The sequence below is a fragment of the Mixophyes fleayi genome, chromosome 5 (genome assembly GCF_038048845.1).
Source record: "Mixophyes fleayi isolate aMixFle1 chromosome 5, aMixFle1.hap1, whole genome shotgun sequence".
NCBI lineage: Eukaryota > Metazoa > Chordata > Amphibia > Anura > Limnodynastidae > Mixophyes > Mixophyes fleayi.
This window is the reverse complement of record NC_134406.1, coordinates 63,859,534-63,883,052: the sequence shown is the minus strand read 5'-3', so window position 1 is coordinate 63,883,052 and position 23,519 is coordinate 63,859,534. Positions and strand designations below refer to the sequence as shown.

Below are 23,519 nucleotides of genomic sequence, written 5' to 3'. Positions count from 1 at the left end.
GCAAAAATCATTAAATGAAACCTGTAATTTTAAAACTCACAATAACAATTATTTATTTTTAGAAGACCAGTAGATATGTACACAGGTTTTTTTTTACTAATTGTGGGCGGCCATGATTATGTTTTTGAAAGCGGATGGCCCCACGATGTATACTGAACGCAAATAAAATTCTGCAATGGAAATTATCTGCCCTGATTATCTAATTTAAAGAACCTGGCCTCCACAAAGGAGCACCCATAATGTAAAGTGTTGGTTGATGCTTGGGGTAACATGTTGGCCATCACTTGGTGCAATGTGTGGGTCAATGCTGAGTAATAGAATGCTGTGATAACGTGTGCATAGCTACTACATTTAAAATGCAGTTTGATGTGCTATGCGCATCCCAGATTTGTCTGAACTCATGATTGCCTTTGGTTCACAGCAAGAAGGGTGTCCCTGGAAATAATTTTGCATTGGTGCCACATTTTGTAGCTATATTATTAATCTCAGTAATACCATACGTCCCAGCTTCTGGTGGGACAGTCCCAATATGAAGAGACTGTCCTACACAATCAAAGCTGTCCCAGCTTTTTGGGACTGTTGGTCAGGTAGGGCCTCCCAAGTACTGCATGTATATGCCCCTGGTATGTGCAACATTTCCAGTATTATTTTAGCGGAGTACAGGGTGGTTGGGGTGGCCTTGTGCACCTTAAGCACTAGTGATGCCGCCACCAACATGGAATGACCACCCCCTCTTTGGCAACCTGTGTGCGCACTTTGTCCCGTAAGGTCATAACTAAATGTTGGGAGGTATGATGAGACACAGCCTTTGATATATTAATGAGCAAAGTGTTTTTACTTTAAGTGTCTCGTTCTACTGATAATTTTTTGCCCTTCCTATCTGTCACTTCAGAATCCCTTCTTTTAATGTAATTTTCATCACTCGTCTTTAAAAACAAAATACATTTCATCTCATATTTAGGAGGGACCTGCAGATCTGAAAAAAATTATGCGACATTTGAGTACACATTTTTTTTTTTACATTTTGGTGCTTATGAACAAAAACTGAAACATGTGCAATTGTTTTATTTATTCTGATTTTTTTTTTATCTTTACAGGATTGTTTGTGGATGAAAAAAAATCTAATCCAGTCTCCAGTTCAGAACAGATTTTTATATCATACAGGTACTCCTTATAGTTGTTTTCCAAATGTATATTATTTGTATGGATATGCATTACGCTGTTCATAAGGACCTGTTGATGCTTAACTATGAATAAGGCAAACATGTAGTGATCACATCAGGGCGTTTGAGATGGTGCTGACTCATGCTGGCTGCACTTGTGGGGATTTGATCGGTTCAGACCCAAAACGATTGCATCGTCCAACCAAATTTGATTGGTCGAGAGTGGACTATGCTGAGCAAGAAGGTCAAATTCAGTATTGCTTAGTTAGTCAAAGAGTGACAGGTGGCTTTTATCTCACAGTGAAAAATAGCCAGAGCTATAAAGGCTATTTATCATTCTGAAGACCCATCACTAGTCTGTTGAACATAGCTTCCATATCCACTGTTTAGTGGTTTAGGGAAAATGTTCAAAGAAAAAGGACAAACTACTTTTAATATATATAAAAGTCATTGGAAGTGACTGGGCACCCGCCATATACAACATCATGAGGAGCAATCTACATCCCTTATTTCTGGCAATACAAAGTTATCCATTTATGCCAAATGTTGTCATCTTTACCGTATTACATTTTAAAATGTTCCAGTCAGAAAAAATATTTATTGTATTAATAGATTTTTTTTCAGGCTGTTCTTTCTGTTAAGGCCATACTGAGATAGCTGTAACAGAACAGATATTGTAGTGGTAATTCACTTGATAAGAAAGGCTACCCATGTAAAGACATAGCAGAGTCTATCACTGGAACTTTATACCACAGATAACAGGGATAGTGCCAGCGCTAACCCTATTAAAATATTGGTTAATACCCCTATAATCTGCTGTGTAACAGGACCATAAAAGCTACAGAATATTTTAGTTATAAATTGTGAGTTGTGAATAGTGGGCAGCTTAGGGCACCAAACACCTAGGGATAAATGTATCAATATGCGGGTTCTTCAACACCCGCGTGTTCAGCCTCTTCCGCGATTAAATTTCAAGCGGCGCTGCATTGTAAAGGGTTAACTTCCCTTTACAATGCAGCGCCGCTTGAAATTTAATCGCGGAAGAGGCTGAACACGCGGGTGTTGAAGAACCCGCATATTGATACATTTACCCCCTGCAGTTAAATGTAAATCCAGCCCGCTGAGCAGTAAATGATGTCACGTTTTGTGGTTATTGTTGACAACAGTCAATAAAATTGTGGAGAAATTTACTGACAGTAAAGATAACACAGTGATACACTGATTCTGTACAATTGTGGGTGAAGTCTAATTACTAAACTTGATTTCTACAATTCTAAACCCAAATGGGCAGAAAAATCTGGCGCAGACTATAGCAGTCTATACCTTGTATAGTATAGAAACAAAACCTATTCAAATAACAATTAATATACTTAGTTAGGAAAAAATTGCTGCTAATAAATATAAGTTGTTGTGCATCAACTTCAATTATAATTGAGGAAAACAAATACAAGCACAAATATATCCTATCTGATAAATAACACCATGAATTTAAAATATATAATGAAATTTATATTTGTACAACCATTAATAAATATATAAAGCAAAGAATTGAAAATAAAATAAAATATCAAAACATACTCTACCAAACCATTAATCCGTACTACTTTAGGTCTTAAATTTTGATGAAATTACCTATAGTGCACATATAGGGAAAAAGAAAATAAAAGGTGTTATAGACAATAATTCATTGCATAATCCGGATTTTTTGATAATAAGAGATCGCTGGAATATCCCACAGTACAAGACACGATTGTATCTATTAAATTTCACACATTCGTTGTATGATATACACCACACTATTATGTGGATCACAATTCCTTTTTCAGTCACAATCATTCATATGATACAGCCATCAGTATAACAACCTGGAGATACAGATCATACTCAGTACATCTGACTCATGAAGTCCTGCAAGCGGCTTTTAGCTCTGCCTGCTAGAGCTACATACCGAATCACTCTTCTGCAATTTAATTTCTCCGTTATATCGATCGAACACCACTCCAGGCTTCGTAAAAAGGGGGAATGTGCAATATTGATGGTGACATCAAACTGAGATTATGATCTCTCTTTAAGTCAGTCGATCCGATCAGTAGGGTTATAATTAAGTCTGTCCTGTGATCACGGTTCAAAGGAGTTCTCTTGACGCGTTTCTCCACTGTTGATGTGTAGTTTCCTCAGAGATTTGTTTGGTTAGTCTTCTTTTCAACTCACTTCTCCACTTTTGATATGTGGTTTCCTCAGAGAAGTATTAATTGTATTAATGGTTGTACAAATAAATTGTATTATATATTTTAAATCTACTGTGGTATTTATTAGATAGGATCTAATTATCAAACTAGGGAGTCCTCATTTCTTCATGTTACTATTGCTCCTTCATTTTGAGAAATGTTAGTTTTTACATAATAGAATGATGGTAAAATACTGCCTGTAAAGCTGGGTACACACTACAGAAATTTCGACCAACTTTTTATGCCGAGCGATTTTACATGCGATCGATGTTCCGATCGCTCGGTCCATGGACTGCATACACACTAGCCTTGTTTAGGACGATAAAGGGAAGAGCGGACGTCCCTTTAGCGACTTTTTACAGCCATGTTGTCGTGAGCAATGACTGTAATTTCATACTCTCTGTTGTGGATCGGTCGGAAGTTTATACACACTACACATCGGAAACGAGATTGGAACGAAAATATTAAACGGTACGACCACCCAAATGAGGCGATAATCATCCATTTGAGCAGACTTTCGACCATCGTGTCACTGCACACACTGACCCGACTTTTGAACGAGCGGTCGTATGTCGGCTGTTTGAGCTGATTATTGGATGAAAACTGTGTAGTGTGTACCCAGCTTAAGAAACTGCTTGTCAGATTATCAATGAAAAATAATTCCAAGGACTTCCAATGCTTGCGTGACGGGTAGTGACTGGCATTTCACACACAGAACATTTTACCAGCAAGTAATACATCTATTACACATTGTTACATTGCTCTTTGGTGTCATATATGTTATTACATTGTTTTTGCATTTTGAACCATATCAATGCTACCTCCATTGTGCAATTTATCTCATCATATCTATTCCTACATCCACTTTTTATGCTCTTCACATTTACTTTGATCTAAGCAGTATATTTTATGTATGCCACTCAGAATTTTTAAAGGTGGAATTTCACACACAAACACATTGAGCAGATGTTAATTATGAGTTTTATTAGCATCATTAATTAATTCAAACATGGGAAAAAAACCTCTTTTCCAAGTCATTGAATGTATTGCTGTCATTATGTATTCTATAGTCTTTTCAATAAATCAGATTGTATATTGTTTTTAGGCAAAGAACATTGTGAACTAGTTTTTAATATGCGGTAGTATATATTTGTATGTTTTGCTCTAGAGAAAAGCTTATTTGGTGCACTGTACATTATGTGTTAAATGACTTAATCAACTCTTGACATATTGCTCCGTGCATGTGAAAAAAAATAATCTCACGTGTTTATATAAAGAAACGCCCTGGTGTATGTGAAAACTTGAAAATAAAAGCTTGGGGATGCATTCTTTAATACCCAATATCATGCTTAATTTTAAAAGAAAAAAAAAAAAAAGGATTTAACTCTTCTTGATGCAAATTCCTATATGATATGTAACCGCAATAACGCTGATTTTCCTTGACACCCCATAGGGTTGCAAAGGAAAATCCGAGTTATTGCGGTATGGTACACTTTCGGTAATGCGTACTACGCACTTTACCGCAATCACAGAACCTAATTGAATATGCCCCTATATGTCTATATTAGTGATGTTTTAAATTAGCATGATAATCATAATTCTATGTGTGCAATTAATAATATTTTTTTTATTGGTGGCAGTGAAAATACTAAAGGGGATTTTCCAGCATTTTTAGGAGTGTTTATACATTTCCATATACTAGTAAATAGGTAAAAGAAACTACAGAGATAGTCCTATTCGCAGACCTTAGTTCAGTCCTTGTGAGTACACAGTGGGGGGAATGTATTAAAAATGGTGCACATGACCCTGTGCTAAAAATGTGTTGTAACCCACAGCAACAAGGCAGTTGCTTTGATTTTTTTAAATGACACTGTCTGGTTCATTACTATGGGTAATGCAATTGTTTTGCTAACCAAAATTGTTTTTCAAAAATGTCCCCCAATGTGTGTAAACGAATAGAAATAACTTCTTGTGGTTGTTTTTACAAGGAGTAAATTGTAAATCGTTAAATAAAGATCGTGTCCAACTAATGTGAAATGTACACAATAAAATCACCAATCACAGGCAAGCAGTTTTGCAGTTACATGTACTTACTTTGCCAACACCATTTGAATGCCATTCAAACCATTCTTATACTATAAATGCTATAGGCTTCTACAGATGCATGTCAATCACTGGTAGAGTCATTGAGAATGTCTATATCCATTTGATGTTTACTTAGAGACCATGAGGTGAATTTAAAATTGGAAGCATTACATCCAAGTCTTGCACATAAAATGTATATTGCAAAAATGGCGCAGTTATATGTATAGTTTGAGTTGCATATAATATAAATATTAATGGACCACATAGATACAATGAAGTTCATTGCTAGCCCAATCTATTTTTGGGCTTACCAGGAAAAGAAGAACAAAAAAATCCCTTTGGAATTAGAAGTACACTAAAGTGGAGAGTATTTAAATTAAATGACTAATTCTACAAGCACCAATGTGCTCTGGTAGGCATCAGTTTGCTGGGACTTTTTTTCCTTAGGTATTTCAGCCTTATGCTTTTAGTAAATTTATTGAATTATTTTTTAACACAGCAAAGATCTGTCTGGTAGTAGAGCTGGGCACACGCAACTTACAATCAGATCATTCAATCATTGAATCATTGGTCATTGATAGTTTTTATTGAATTGTTAAAGAATTAACCAGGGTGTGGGTGACATTCGATCAAATGAATTTAAATGTACATTAAATAGATGATAATTTTGATCGTCTTTGGTGGAAAATGGCCATCCAAATGTGATATAATTGAAGCAAATGTAATCATTTCATTTCCTTGTTTCTGTAGTAGAGTAATTGTATGCCAGTTGGGGTTATTTCCCTGGGTTGTAATGTGGATGAGAGCTCAAAGTCACCCTATCTGTGGAATGGAGTAACCACTGTGGGTGACATGAGTTGCCGCCACACAGAATAATCTACATAACTTCCAACATTTGAACTTTAGGAGATCAGGACAAATTTAGTGCAGCGCTGCAAAAGGGTGCGCTCATGATGTATTCAGGGGTGTCCTGTCTCTTTGATGCACTAGGCAGCTCAAACACCCTTCTTTTGTCTTCCCCTAAAATTCCCTTGAATTGCTACGCCCACTAGAGGTAGCTCCCAATGGTGCATGCAACTAGGGACATACCTTCCAACTTCTCCTGAATCAGAACTGTCCCACAGAAATCAGGACAGTATGAATTACCCCCGATTTTATGTGTCTAAGCTTAGGGCTCCCATCCAGCTGAGTTCCATGGTCTTCTGAGAGCGAAGACTGTATCCAATCCAAGGTGATACTGGTGAGGAAGTGTAGTAACTACAGCTTTCCAACCACCAACATTAAGTTTCTTATAGCACAGCAATATTGGCACAGGGCATCATGTGGCCACAGAGCATCATATTATGACATCAGTATGGTTTGGGCTTCCTAGGCATATTAATCACAACTCTGTAACACTGGTATCTATGTACATGGCTTGAGGATGGGCTGAGTTGGAGTATGAATGTGACACTCAATTATCAACCAAGTAAACAGCAGGTGCAGGCAATGCCACCCAAGGTAGTCTTAATCAGTGTCTGTTGTGCTCTGTTTCCTCCTTTCTCCTAACGTTAGTGTGTAATTCATTGACTAGCTATATATTAAAAGCATATTTTTATTTCCCACAAGGGGCTCTTATAGCTACATTTTAAATAGTTAACACAGTACTGGACTAAATTGAAGTTATAAATCTTTTTTTTTAGTTCAAACATTGAAAAATTAATGACAAATAAATTGTTCTTATCAGCCAACTTTTTTTTTATATTAAGAGTTAGTCTCTTATGTCAAATTATGTAGTTTCCTATTATATATTGTTTTTGCAATTAGTTTATGTGGAGGAAGCTTATAGTACTGCAGTGCTTAAACATTTTATTATTGTGTTGCCATTCCTGCAATCCATGATTTTTAAAGGATTTTATGGTTATTACAGCAGTGTTCCAATGCTAACATTCTATGGATTTTAGTCATATTTTCAAGATTTTTTATTATTTTAGGAAATCGTCTCCATCTTTTATTTTTATATGTGTAGATGCATTCTTGGGGGCAAATGTATCAAGCTGAGAGTTTTCCGGATTCTAGCTATCATTTATCTACTACATTCTACAAAATGATAGATAGAATCTGATTGGTTGCTATAGACAACATCTCCACCTTTCAAATCCGCTGGAAAACTCTCAGCTTGATACATTTACACCCTAATGTCCTAAAAAATACTGTACATGAAATGTTGGTAGTAAAACTGGCCAGCGGCCACATACACACACACACACACACCTTACAATCAGATCATTCAGTCATTGATCATTTTTATTGAATTGTTAAAGAATTAATGAGGGTGTGGGTGACAATCCATCAAATGACTTTAAATGTATGGAAAGTAAGTTTATAATTTTGATCGTCTTTGATAGAAATTGTCCTCCATTCAAAATAGCTCCAAAAGAAGCAAATTTAAATGTGCGTATTGTGTTCGTTGAATTAAAGTCTAACTCTTCTCCAACCGTGCTACGTTGTTCAAGCTCTGTAAATCTGCCAGATCAAAACTGTAGTGTATGTATGAAACTAAACACTTCTTTTTTTTTTTTTTTTATTATTCTTTTTTAAATGATGAAAATAAAAAAGATTGTATTTCTAAAATTATGTGTTCATTGGTTGTTTATTGATGTCATTGTTTGAAAACAAAAGCCTCATACCAACTGGAGTTGCATTTGCTTTAGTGAGTGCAACTAAAATGTGAATGCAATAATTTGTTACTGGCTTAACCTTCCAACATTTAGGACTTGTGATTCGGGACAGAGTGCATGAGAAGGGGGCATGATCATACTACATAAGGGGCGCTCTCATCCCCCTCCCCACAAACACCACTTCAATGTCACATGCTCCTATGGAATTTTAAGGTGTGAATTACAACTTGTGACTGAACAAGATGTATTCAGAAAAACGGACACAAATGGAGCGCATCCCAACACAAGTATTATTGCCATTGAGTATCTTTAGGACTTCTCAATTGCTATTTTATTCTTATTTGTCACCTTCAAACATTTTTTTCAAACTCTTTGTCCACATTCCATGTATGAGGCCTATTATTATTATTATCATAGATTTGTAAGGCGCTGTACAGTATGGAAAACAGGACATACAAAAAACTGGGACATATGAGGCAGACATGATAAATGTAGACATGAAAACAAAGGGTATAGAAGACCCTGCTCATTAGAGAGCTTACATTATAAATGTAAGAGAGCACTATAGTATAACATGAAAGGCGGCTCCTGTTACTGCGCTGTTGTGAGAGAAATGAAAGGTAACCCTAACTATTCCTGTCTTGCATATAAATTCTTATTTAATGTTTTAAAAATGCTAGCATAGGTGAGCGCAGGTGCCGAAATCAACCCCCTTTAAATGAACAATACTATTTAAAATATGAAGAAATGCTCTACAGTGAGAATTTCTTACACTGCATAAGCTCTTATACTGGCTTCCTATTAGATGGCAGTTAGCACCCAAAGGTGCATGGAAATTCTCCAGATTTGTTCTATGACAATGTCAGGAGGTCTTTTCTTAAATTCTCCATCAGGTTGAAATAAACTAATGCTATATTTTCCTGTTCCCTCACTACCATGTGAATGCTGTGTTATGCAGAAGAAATTGAAAGTTCTGAAATACTTCTATGATATATTGTAATTCTCCAACAGATGATATATTAGTGAAAAGGGGATGTTCATCCTTCAGGCAACTTTAATTTATTGGCTTATTTATGCCCTCCTGCCATCTTTTACATAAGAGTGCTTTATCTATCTGTGTTTTCAGTCATGTATTTCTATCATCAGAGAGTAACTTTCATTATCCTGAGATGCAACAGAAAACTCCTTCCAGAGCTATCTTATCCCAGGGATACACAAATTAAAACTCTGCAGGATTATATAATTGCCTGACTAAACATACAGAAGGAAAATAATTAATAAAAGATGCAGGAGGACACTTTCAAGTCAGTTAAAGTCACATGCAAGTGGAAGACCCAAAGTATAAGTCAAGAAGTGCAGAAATCTTACTAGTTTTAGTTGAACTCAGACATTGTTCTTTGACAATTTAACAACTGGCATTTCACCTTTAAGGTATTCCAGGTTGTGCTCTTTCAAGATCTGTATGAAATCCCAAATCAAGCTTCAGAGTTTATTTTTCTATTTCTTCTGATTGCAATGTTTTTAATCATGACATTAATAAGTCACCTCTTTGAAAATGTCTTAGTATAACACAAGTTACAGACATTTAGACATCACTTTTATATATAGAGTCATTACTGAACATTCCTCATGAATGCCTCCCTAAAAAGCCTTTTTATATAATGATTGTTAGAGATTTACAATCCCCACAAGGGAACTCAAAAAAAGAGAGATCAAAGTGTTATTCAAAAGAGTACTAAACATTGTTTTTAAAATCTAATCTGGGATTTTCTCAAATTGATGGGACAATGTTAATTTCTTCATTAGTAGGAGCATAGAGCCAATGAATGTGTACTGTGGATTGAATTAATGCCCCTCCTCTTATTTAAATATTGGGATCTTAAAATAAATCTACTGGTGGTTAACAAGTTTATATAAAATGTATTGGGGAGTGGCCTGCTTATTGGGTACATACAGACAGACAGGGGGATGAGCACAATATGTTTTTCTGGTCTTAGACAAAGCCCACCTTTAAACAAAAAGGTGTATGTTGTATATCATCTACCAAAATGCTACATACAGGTAAGCTTTGTCATGTTAGAATCTATGTCCAAATGTCACTAACATTATAGTTTCTGGCTAAAGTTACATCTTCCACAGACTTTTTCTGAGTTTAATAGCAACTAAAATAAGTAACTAAGAAAATATTAATTGATAGCTGTAGGCCAGTGAATGTAGCATGTAAGCTATAAAATGGTGTGAGAGCACATTACATTGCTATGTCCACTAAACAATTGAACGTATTGGATTTTTAAACTAATCCCAAGCTTCTCAAACTATCATTAGAGGTCTCCTCAAAAGCATTGCAGCAACTCAGAGGAGGTTGTTCCAAAAGTAAATCACCAGGCTTAAGACACGCTTAAATGTACTCATCATCAACGATATCCCAAATGGAAAATATACCTCAAGCTGCTCTATGTCCAGGCCAGCTCAGCACGCTTCTTGCTTGCAAAGCTGCTAAAATGTTGCAGTGACTCCAGCAAAGATTTCTGGAGATGGGTGATAAGGCAGATGCTAAGAGTACATCGAATCAGCTATTACATGACCAACAAGAAGATTGCATACCAATTTCAGAGATACGATTCCTTCCTATACAATCTACAGCATGTTGAGGCTACCCCCAGCCAACATGTTTGAAAAAGAAATAAAAAACTATGTATGCTTGTGTAATTTCCTCAAATTTACTAAAAACCATTCATCCATACTCAACAGGTAGATTGTGGTGGAAGAGATTTATGAAATGATTAAATCGCTTATGAAAGCCATAGTTTCTGGTCCAGATTGTTTCACAGCAGCCTACTACAATTTTTTTCGGTGGTTCTATCTCCTCTGCTTCTGGAACTTTTTAACACCATTCTTTAAGGAGGAACATTTGAGATAGACATGACCAGAGCCAATAATGATGTTATCCCTAAAGATGGGCAAGTTATCCCTGTATGCGCTAGTTACAGGCCCATATCTCTCCCCAACTTTGATATAAAATTGTTTGCCAGGATCCTGGCAAATAGGCTTGTCTTGGCCATCTCTACTTTAGTCCATCCAACCAAGTAGGTTTAATACCTGGCAACGAAGCTGCTGACAACAACAGGAGGGCTGTGGGGCTGATATACACTGCAAATAAAAAAATGACACCTACTCTGGTGGTGGCTCTTGGTACAGGAAAGCTCTTTGGCGAGGTTGCATGGCCCTTCATGCAACTCACCTTACTTGAAATAGGCTTTATTTTCTCTGAAGGGTTGCTGCCTTCTATTACAATCTGACTGTGGTTTTACCTGCAAATGCCAGCACTTTTACCCCGTTTTCAATTAAAAATTGCACCCGGCATGGCTGCCTCTTATCACTCCTACTCTTTTCACTGATGAGGGAGCCCTTGGTAGCATGGATCCACAATATTCTAGATATCACTAGTGTCAGAGTTGGCCCCCAAGAGTACAAACTCTCCTTATACGCAAATGACATGTTTCTTACTTTAACGAACCTACTAGTTTTACTGCCCTCTCACCACAAAGAGCTTTGCAAATAAGGGGACCTATCCAACGTTAAAATAAACACAGATTATACAGAAGAACTTGTGTTGAACCTCACATGAATTTCAACCTTTCAAAGTTAGCTACAACTTTCAGTGGTAACCCCACAAGATAAAATACCTGGGCATTCTGACTAGATCATATAACCAGCTTTTTCTGTGAATTTTTCAACTCTAGTAGATGCCATCAGCTCCTGAGTGGGCTAGGTCTGCTGAATATGCAAAAATATTATCTATCAGCCCATCTTACTCAGTCAGTGCTAAGTTGGGTTGGCAGTATGGTGGCTGAGTGGTTAGCATATCTGCCTCACAGCGCTGGGATGAGACCATTGTGTGAGTACATACAAACTCATTTACAACCTAATCAAAATGACTTCACTTTTGGACAACCCAGCTTTTCCACCATAAGATTCATTTTTTTCTCAGACAATTTCTCCAAGTTCAGCAAAATGCAAGAACGCTTTCATCTCACTCCAAGTCCTTTTTCCAGTATCTGGCTCACTTACCTTTTCAATTTAAAGGTGACAATGTAAACCACAAGTCAACCCTCCCCATTAGAAGGTTTTTGTTCATGTAGAGCTACCTCCAGAGTCTTAGTCTCACCATTTTACCAATTGCTGGTACAATATGGCCGCCCGACAATAATCTTTACGAACTGAGGTGGGAAGAGGGTATGGGGAGATCTTGGAGTCTGACAATTGGACCTTGATTATGGAAAATATAGCTAAAACTTCCATCTCTGTTTTTTAAAGGTTCTCTATCAATGAAACTTAGTTCTCCTCGACACACCTGTAAAGCAACTGTCTCTGCCAGGAAGCAAATTAATGTTAGAGCGTCACAGCGCATAATAGTGATATTGCATTATTAGTGCTGATGTCACTGGATCTGTTATAGTGGCAGTGTTTCCATGATTTTATAAAGGACTTATGGCAGGGATGATATCTGCCATAAGTGAGGAAAGGGTTAAATCCTCAGAGTCTGAAAGCTCCATACTTAAATCTAGTGGCCAGGCTCATGTTCTCTGTATGACATAACAGCCCAGTCTAAATTGGTCTGTGTCTGTGTTGAAGCTCTGCATAACCTCTGCCAGCCAGGACTAGTGCTGGCATCCAGATTCCTGTAATCATCTGATGTTTAACTAGTTGCTGTGTTCCTGATTGCTTGGCACTGGTTGATGTTTGACTCCTGCTACTCTGGCAAAGTTAATATGATTTAATTTTCCCTATATCCTCATTATTGATTGACGCTAATAAAGGAAAATAGAGGCAGGTCCTGGTTTAGAGAGTGCCAACATGGAAACACCCATATAACTGCTTATGTTGTTTAAGACAGAGCTCCAGCAGTTAAAAATGGAGCATTGTTACAAACTGCCCTACTTGTTAAGTTATCAGAACCGGTATCAACTAGAGCTTCACCAAGAACAACCAGTGTTCCCATAGAAATAGATATTCTAGCCAGCACTTGACTGTCCCAAGGACTTAATCTCAAAAAGTGATAATTTAACAGGTGTAGGTTGGTGCAACAGGATATGAGCAAGATAATAGACTGATCCTATTGTGCCACTCCAAGTACAACAACAGTTGGGATGGATGACGCACCAATAGGATAGGATGCAGTACCCAAATTCAACCAGAACACCTATTGTAAGCATAGAGTACTGAGTAGAATTGGGATCCACAAAGTAAAGTACAAGTTGTAATTCCAGTGTTTAGCCAGTACTGCTGTAACTGTGTGGAGCAGCAAAAGTACTGATAGAACCTAACAAAGTAGGAGCAGTAGGAAAAGTAGTAGCAACATTAAAGTAATGTCCAGGTACAGCAGGAGTGATCTTTTTGATCAAATGACAGGTCAGTGGAATAGCAACTTCTATCCACAAGATGTGCAGAGTAATGTGGTGCAAAATCTGTAGAGACAGATACACGTGCAGTAGGCAAAATCCAGTCCTGGCACAAACAGGGTAATCAGGGTCACAGGCTAAGGTTTGGTCTAGGCAGCAAACCGGATAATCAGGGTCCAGAGAGCAAACAGGATAGTTGGACTCACAAGCAAGAGTCAGATACCAGAAATCAGTCAGGATTGAAAACTCCACAGAAAAGGACCACATGGATGCTAGCTTGTGAACACTATAGCTGGCAAAGTCTGAATGAAACAGGTTGCTATTTAAACACATTCATTTCTTTAAGGCTTGGATAGAGTAAGATTCTCCATTTGTACAAACACTTGTGGGTAACGTTGAGCTAGTCTCTCAGGTTATTGGAAACCAAGTGTCCGGATCCCATGTTGCTAGACCATGTTGTTTTGGTTAAGGTGTTTCCAGACGTATTCTGACACTTCAGAGAGAACAGACATGGACTTACATCCCTAGGGGTCGTGGTACGCCAACATCCTTATAGACTCCCCGAAGGGAAACTGGACTGGGTAAACAGTCCAAGAAATGTAAAAGTTATGTTAGTGAAGAGCCCACAAATGAGTTGAGTAACCCTATTGTCCTTGTGCCCAACATAAACCACCTGTTTCGGCATGAGTAAACATAGAGTAAATAGTGTCTCTAAATTTGATATCTATCTTTTGCCTCGTGTGGATGATCTCCTCTCCTGTCTATGATCCACCAAGTATACTTCCACCCTGGATCTTATGAAAAGGGTATTGGCAGATTGAGATGGCCAAGGTGGCAAATTGTAATACTGCGTTCACCATACCATTGGGGCCATTTCAATTCAGCAGCATTCCTGGATGATATAGTAATTTACATTAAAAGCTGGAAAACTGATATGATTAGTCTGCTGCTGGTACTTATGGTCAATTGTGCCATCTTACAGCCAATTTGAAGAAATGTACCTTTGGCAAATTTAAAAGAAAATATCAAGGATATATTGTAGGAAATGGTTGCTTAAACCCTCTGACTAATGAAATCTAAGCTCTCAATGATGTCTCTGTCCCACAAAAATAAGGGTACATTCATTCCTTGGCTTAGTGGACTATCATAGGAGGTTTATACCTCATTTTACTACATTTTAGCTGCTCCTTTAACAGATTTCTGTTAACCCAGCCACATGGGAGGCATGTGGCAGGGTTGTGATCTGACAGATATGAAAAAAGGTCCTCATGAAGTCTGATAGCTCCACCTTTTCCTCACATAACTGACTGGGCTTATGTCCTAAAATGTTTTGAAGTTCTGCAAAACCTCTGCAGGCCTATTGCTGTTAGCTAGGCCTGAACATCCAGACTTATGTCATCATCTGATGTATCTACTTGTTGTGTTACTGATGCTTTGCACCTGTTGCTGTGTAATTCAGGCTCCTCTGGCAATAAAGTTCACATGTTTTGATTTTCCCTGTCTCCTCTATACCGACTTGACAGTGTCCCTTTCAAGGTCATATTGTAGTCTAAATCAGAGAAGCCAAAACCCCACCTCTGTAGAATGTGACTGTGATAGTTCTTAGGTGCCAGGAGCCACTTTTATAAAGATACTGATGTCAAAAATGATTACTCTTCAGTCAGTGGTCGAATTTGCGTATGGAACATTAAATTTAATGAAATTTGATAGTTTTGCAATGAAAGCTGAAAGCAGTAGGAGAAGTGGCGATATGGCGTACTGTATACCACTAGCTCCAGTGGAATGTCCTTGATTCTCTGGTGCCTGGGATTTGTGGAGGCCTGATCATAGAGGGCAGGTATTCTTAATCCTTAATAGCTAGTGTACAAATATTTACAATGATATTTTAGAGTTAAAGGAAGTGTTTTTGAAGCAGCTATGTAAACTGATACTCTGTAACCAACATTTTCATGTAGTAATAATAATACTAATAATTACATAATTTTTTATGCTTGATAAGAGAAAAGTAGTATGACTGCAAATGAGTGTTTTTGAGGTGTATATTACAGAGCCAATGGTACAGTGGCTACAGTCTCCAGAGATGTAAACCCTAGAATTCCAAAAACTACTTCGTACCACTTTACTATACCCTTACACGCCGCAGCTTAGGCTCTCTCTTCCACTACTCTTACTCTGGCACTGAATTATATAAACCTCCCACATTCTATGTAGTTGTAGCTGGTGTCCATTATGGAAAAAGTCACAGGATTACCATGTTATTTGACCAAATTGTCATGAAATTCCAAGGTATTGTGGTCATTTATTGTTTTTGTTTTATTTTGTCTCTTACCAGAGTAATGCCATTCTTCCCCCATGGGTTGGTAGCAGTGCAATGTGGTTATATCTCTTATGCATAATAATATCATAAGTTTAAAAATGGGTGGGTTAGGTGGGAATGTTTTAAAGAAGTCTTGTCACTGGGGTAGGGAAACAAGTTATGCAAAGTAAATGTTTATCCTTCACCTTTATGTCTAGTAAGGCTAGGTACACACTACAGAAATTTCTGACCAATTTATTATCTACAATGATTTTGCCAACAACAGCATGCCGATTCATGTGTACACACTATACACGTTTTATAAGATTTACCTTCATATCTGTCATAACCTGCGGCTGAAACGACCATGACTCTAAACTCTATGGAGATCTTGATTGTGAGTGCATACACACTGCAGAATTGGAACACTATCGTTCCATTGCCGAACAACATTTTCAAGTCCGTTTGAAAATATCGACCAACAATTTAATGTGCTTTGGAATGATAATTGTTCATCATTCCAGGGTATACACTACTGTGATATTGGGACAATCAATCGTTTATAGTCCGATTGACCTGATAATAGACTGAAAACACTTTAGTGTGTACCTAGTCTAACAGAGCTTGCATGCTAATGGCTCCAATAGCACAGGGAATAGAGGAAGAGGCATATAGAGACGGTGCTCTGGCAAGCAAAGATATTGTTAAAATAATGGGGCTGCTTAGTATGCTAGTTGCTCTACTAGTCAGAGCAGTCATTTCTGTCAGTGCGCAGTCAATTAAACAAAACAAGTAATTTAACAACTAATACAACTTTCATATTTCCTCTATATCTCTGATGGGCAACTTGAAATCGATGTCCGGTCACTTATGCAGCCCTCCAGTCTTCAAAGGTGCTGCGCTGCGTGACCTTCCTACACGTTGCAGAGGAGTTCACATGCAGAAGTTAGCTGCCCCTATTCTGCCTCATTCTCTGCAGAAACTAAGATCAGCCGGCTGGGGGCTGATGGTGAAGGCCTGTTGCCCACCCCTGTTCTATATCTTTATGTAAAATAAAAAAACAACAAAAAATGTACTACAGTAACTTTTACATCTTGGGTGTAAACCAATTTCTAATTAAATAATTAATCCTTTCTTTGCTGGTCACAGAACAGTGTCTTAGACATAAAAGACTACTGAGAAGAGCGGAGACTGACTTTCACTTCTTCTCAAGGGCAGCTGACCTTCTCATCGCCAAAAAGGGGAGCCCCTTGCCAGCACATATGACTACAGACTATTACATTAATCTGTTTAGCCGCTGTACCAGCTGCTTGCATGTTTTTAATTATCTTATTAGATGAAATAACGTTGACCTATCAAATAAAAATCAAGGTGAGTTATTTTTTAACTTTCCGTTTTGCATGTTATTTTCCTAAATACATCGTAATGGCTTGTCTACTATTATTGTAAAGAAAGCCATTGAAGTTGACATTTTATTTTGGCTCATAAAGGAGCTGAATTCCTGAAGGGCAATTGCAATTTGCTAGAGATTAAAGTTTAATGCTACATTTAAAACTATACTGTCCTCTGACTTAATACAAGAATTTTCTTCAGTAGAGTCATTATAGGCTTCAGATAAAAGCAGCTGTTTCTGTTCACATCACTTTTATAAAACTGCTTTTCTTAGACGTTACACCTAATTAAATAAATTGTTTATATTGCTATATAAAGTGCTATATTTCTAGGCATTGTAAACTGAGGCACCACTTTATTATACACTGGGCTATATGTATTAATGGGTGTACAATATGGAGGATGTAGAACTCCACTGGTTTTGAAGCTTACCAAAAGCAGAATATTAAAAACATATGAGCAGTTTCAGCTTTATAACATTGTGGAAATCTGTGCCCGTCTACACTTCATTTTGCTAGTAATTGAACCTTTAATTTGAGATTTGTCAGTGTATTAAATGTGGTCTCTGAAATGAGTGTTCGATTATTAGATGGCGTAAAGGGGTCATTAACTAATGTGCGGTTTAATGAAACTGCCATTTTTTCTGGGGTTTTCGAACCACTAGATTTACAAAAGGCCGTACCCTTCATAAAACACTGTTTTTCAAATCTTAACATTAGACTTCACTGTCCTTGTTTTTGTATATGGTAAGAATACAACTGTGAAATTGATCAAACTGCGGTTTGACAAACGTCCAGAAAATAAGAGGTGGTTGTGTGAGGCTAGATAGCTCAAACGGCATACTGTAAAAGCCATCTGGCCATTCAGAACATAAGAAAAGGCACAATACACTTATTAATTATGAGGGCAATCATTATTTAATAATTAAGGGGCACTATAAATGCACTATAAATTGTGCCCACATCTTGAAATAATAAGTGTTGTATTGATTTGGCCCCTCTACTATTCTAATATATTTCTAAAATAATTTTGCTGATTTTTAACACAGTATAATAACAAAATTTATTGAAACAGGGCTGCCTCCGTCATAACCATAATCCTTGTGAAAGTCCGTCTGGATAGACGATACAGACATTTCTGTGCACATTTGGAATTGAAACTAACAGAATACGGTCCCTTTGAGTTCCACCGCCGTGAGGATAGCCAAATGTCGCTTGATACAAGTTAGAGTAAGAAAACATTAAAGTGAGCATTGTTCCTTATTCTAGTGAAAAACCTGTCTGTCATATTTTGATGCCTATATATCCCCAAAAGAGCTACATAACTTGTTTTGTTTGTGAAGTGTTATTTCACAAGATCCTGTTTTTTTTCTTTTAACATTTATCTCTTAACTTATATAATGCCCCTCTGACGTTGTTATTCACACCTCCTGGTGACTGAATGTGTAACCTCCGGCACTCAGACCTAGAGGAGGCACAACTAGAGTGGTGCATAGCAGCATAAGACTGGTATGAGCGCAGCAGATGTGTGAGAGATGGACAGCCGGGACGGTGGGGAGGTGGTTCCTTGCAATCTGGGGAGTGCAGGGGCGCACGCAGGATTGTCGGGGGGAGGGTTACCCCCCTGACCCAAATAAAAACCCAACAAAATACCACACGGCAGCGCTGTCCTATACAGCAGCCGCGGCGCTGTCAAAGAAGCGTCCGTGGCGGTGCTGTATACAATACATACAGCACCGCCGCGGACGCTTCTTTGACAGTGCCGCGGCTGCTGTATAGGACAGTGCAGCTATGGTGGGCACTTAGTTAGCGGAGGGGGGGTTTATGGAGACCAAGAACCCCCCCTGCATGCGCCACTGGAGTGGGTCTGCTGCCACGAGGGGTCAGTGCAGGAGGGGAAAGGGAGCTGTATATATTTGACTTATTATTACAATCCTTTAAGAATGTGATGGAGGGTAAACAAAGGCTTTCTATTTTTCTATAAAGAGATGGTCTGACGCCCAACTTACTGCAGAAACCATTGTACTGCAGCATCACGCAACAACTCCTGTGTCCATACTTAACAGACATTGCTGTAAACACCACATGTGTGGGCACCCTTTGGTCACATGCCCACACCCAAGAGCAGGCCAGGGCAAAAGAAGAGTGCAAATGAGGTGGTGCTTTACCTTCGCATGCAGCCCAGGACCACACACACAGTGACAGGGGGTTACACTTATAAAAGCAGTTAGGTTTCTAAACACTTTTAATTATTTAAAAATAGAGGGAATAATACAGGTCTGTTAATAAATATATACATGTTTATATGATTTAAATAGTTCTATACCTGATAAGGATATTAGTTAGAAAGGATTTCAGTGCGCTTTAATTTGAAAATTAGATATCCGAAATAGTTATAGAGCGGCAAAGAATCCACTAAATTAGGAGCGCAGATTTCATTGTATTAGTCACTGATGAAAAGCTCATGAGGGAAAATTATAGTTCTCTTGGAGGTTTGCGAATCATTTAAGTGTTCCTGTTTTGGTCTTTGAGAAATCTAATGTTGACCTTAACCCAGAATGGGAATTCTTTCATAGTGAATCCCGGGATAAAAAACAGATTGTGCCAATACGTTATAAGGGGAGATGTAGAAGAAGCTAGGACTTTAGAGTGTAAACAGTTTGAAAGAGAGAGGCTTATTACTGGGTGGTAGTAAGCTTGTGGAGGCCAGCAGAAATAGGGCAGCCACATAATAATTGATGTTGATGAAAAGTACCATTGTATACACTGTGCTAGTTGTACCCCATGGAATTATTTCTTAAAATTTGGGACTCTGAAGCCACCAGCTAGTACTGAGCGTTGAAGGAGTAATTTAATTCTATTTTTTTATTTGACCAAATGAACGATGAAACCATAGGTTGGAGGGCAACACCTTGGAGGGGAAGTTTATGGGTAGCGCTTGCAATAAATATGTAAGTTTTGGCAGAATATGTATCGTAACTGATTTAATGCGAACAATCCAAAAAAATAAATAATTTATTCCACAGTAAAAGATCTGATCTGAAGGTTTCAGATATCCAAATATTTGCATTTATTTGGCCGCCTTTTACCTGGAAATTAATTTCACACAGTTTTTTAGAGGTAGAAAGACATTTCAGTGTTGTCAGAGTTAATTAAATTAGAAAGGTTTCTGAATTGGTGGAGTTCTCTGAAGATATTTGGATATGTAATTAACAAAATGTCTTCAGCGATAAAGGCTATTTTATGTTCCCGCTGCCCTTTCTAACTGTCTGTTATACAAGTATTTTGTCAGATGTTCCATTATAAGGGAAAATTGAGAGGTGAGAGGGGACAACCTTAGCGAGTGACATTGAAGATTCCAAAGGGGACATAGAGAGAGCGCCATTCACTAGTACAGATGCTGATTCCAGTGAAGAGCCAAACTCATTGATAAAATTCCCCCTCCAGGCCAAATGAGTGAAGAACCTGTATCAAAAAGAGCCAACCAATGAAATCAAAATTATTTTCTGTGTCTAAGCCCATTAATAATGTTAGAGTCTTTGTTGTCTCAATTTGATGAACTATGTACTTTGCTCTCCTGGTGTAGTCTAGAACTTGATGGCCAGGGAAGCCATACATTAAGCCTATTAGCTAGTATTTTAGCAAAGACCTGTAAACCAACATTCAGGAGTGAAATCAGCTGGTGACTTCCACAGGAGATGGGGTCCTTTACCTACGTTATGGATCACCGATATTGTGGCTGTTGTGGTGGCTGAACCGAAAGACGTTTCTTCCTCAAATCAGTTAAATAGGTCTGTAAGTCTCAAAGGGAGAATGCTGCTATTTTTTTTATAATAAAGGACAGGGAAGCCATTAGGGCAGTAGCGGATGCAGATTTAATTGAGTGAATGGTTAACAGTGTTTCTTCCTCAAAGTCAGTTTAGGGAGGTAACAGCGTGTGATGAAATCGTCAATATTCTTCTGTGACTCTAAATTGTAAAGCTTACTATAAAAAGATGTAATTCTTCTGTGATTTTCTAGGCAGTATAGGTAAGATGGGTTTGTAATAGATGCAACAGCATTACATGTACGTCATTGACAAAATCTACAAGCCAAAAGGGAGACTGATTTTCATAGAACTTTTGGTTCAGCCACTTAAAAGTATTTGCAGCTTTTTGTCCATTTAACATGCTTTAATGCTGATATATCCAAAAATACGTAAGGACATACTACAATATGCTGCAGGGAAACTTAAAGATATGGTAATTAAGGTGCTTCTAATAATCTGTTAAAGTGAGAACAAAGTTTAAGGCTTTGTCTTTTAACTAATGTTGTTTTTCAATGCCCATGTGTACCAGCCTATACATTTTGGTTGAGGTTATAATCGTTTTCCCACTCATGACATTCTTCCAAATTATCTCAATAATCACTCCATTCTGTTTCTAAATTGTTCCACCCCCCGCCCCCCATTTATCAGCTTAAGATTGGTATTAAAGGGCATTATACTTCAAGTATTTAGAGACAACTTAATAGCTCCAAACTGACTTAGATTACATTAAAGCTCAGGCTTGGTGTACACTTAGCAATTCTTCAGCTTAAATATTCTTTGCTTAATAAACAGTCATTGGATGCTGGAAATCAGTGTAACCCATAGCTTTTCTTGTTGAGCTGTGCCCTTTGCTCATCAAAGATTCTTATGTTCGACACAAATGTTTCAGTAAAAATCTAGTCTAGGTTGAAGAAAATTGTAATGTACTTAGTTATTTCTTGATAATATAAAGTCAGTACATTTTATGTAACCGTTCCTCAGTTTTATTAAAATAAAAAGAGTAAGGAGCTTAAATAAATATTCTTAGTAGACCTACCTATGTGCTGCAGATCAAAGAATCATCTTGAATGGATGTACATGTACGTGTGAACTTATTGTAAATACTATGAGTCTACTATGGATATAAGACTTGCTGCGGTGAGGGACTTACTGTTTGTTCTATTGAAAATTTAAACTTAAACATTTTCCACAGAGAGGGAGGCTATGTCTAATTATGAATCCTTACAATCTGCGATGTTGGAGGCATTTGCAGAATATGCGACCACTCTACCAGAAAGCGATAAATTCAAGCTAGAGCCCTTTTGGAAAATATCCATCTCTCCCAAGCGAGACATAACCTAGAATACACTAGACATATATATTATCACTGGGGCAACAAGACAGGGAGGCTGTTAGCTTTGATGTCACACCCAAGACATTGAACTCGGCACATGGTAGCAATTAGAGATCCCATAACTAATGCAGTTCATAATAAATCTAAAGATATTTTACAACGTTTCCAACAATATTATATCACCCTGTACAAAGATCTTCCCATTGATGAATCTCTACAAACCCGTATTTTAAATGAGGTCTATCTGCCCAAAATCACACCTGAACAAAAAAGCATCTTGAGTGGGCCAATTACTATGGAGGTTATGAATGCCAAGATAAAGGGACTAAAATCTCATAAAGCCCCGGGACCGGATGGTTTGTCGTCAGAGTATTATAAACTTCTGCAACATAATATTGGTGCTACCTTGTTGGAGCTTTTCCAAACCATACACTCTGAGAGACCATCCTTCCCATCATTTAATGCTGCTTATACCACCGTTATCCCTAAAGCTGGAAGAGACCCTCTTCTGGTCACGTCTTACCGCCCAATTACATTGTTAAACTGTGACTTCAAACTATTAGCCAACATATTAGTTAATCGATTGCAGTCGATTCTCCCTATGTTATTAACAGATCATCAATTTCACTTGGACAGCTCTGGCGGCAGTTACCTCAGCATCTCAAAACATAGATACTCCCAATATGTTAAGTTTAATGAAGCTTTTGATGCAATATTTTGGCCCCATTTGTATGCAGTACTAAAAGCTAGGGACTTTCACTCAGTCTTTGTCCAAATGATAGAATATTTCTACACTAATCCCACGACAGCAATTTTGTTAAATGGATCCAAGAGTACGGAAATTATCATGGAAAGGGGCATTAGCCAAGGTTGCCTGCTTTTGGCCTTTATTTTTTAACATAGCCTTAGACCCACTTCTGCGTATACTAAAACATTGGAATACCTTTCAGGGTATTATTTTAGAGACCAAGCATGTTAAAATTTCGCCATTCATGGATACCTTACTTCTGTATATTGCCAACCCACAGTGTACATTGATGACAATCCTGGAGATAATTTCGGAATTCGATTAAGTGTTCGGCTTTATGGTATATATGGACAAGTCCACAGCTTTGTATCTCAGAGCTAGGGTGGGCTGCTCTTCTTGGGGTAT

General features: G+C 37.7%; 1 protein-coding gene across 1 annotated transcript in view; it reads left to right on the top strand.

The window, feature by feature from the left end:
• TBC1D5 (TBC1 domain family member 5) overlaps positions 1-23,519 on the top strand; it is a 317,866-nt gene that overhangs the window by 76,782 nt on the left and 217,565 nt on the right. The window contains exon 3 of the mRNA XM_075212315.1: positions 1,098-1,164. Within this exon, the coding sequence (XP_075068416.1) occupies positions 1,098-1,164 (67 nt within the window). The remainder of the gene's footprint in view (positions 1-1,097; positions 1,165-23,519) is intronic.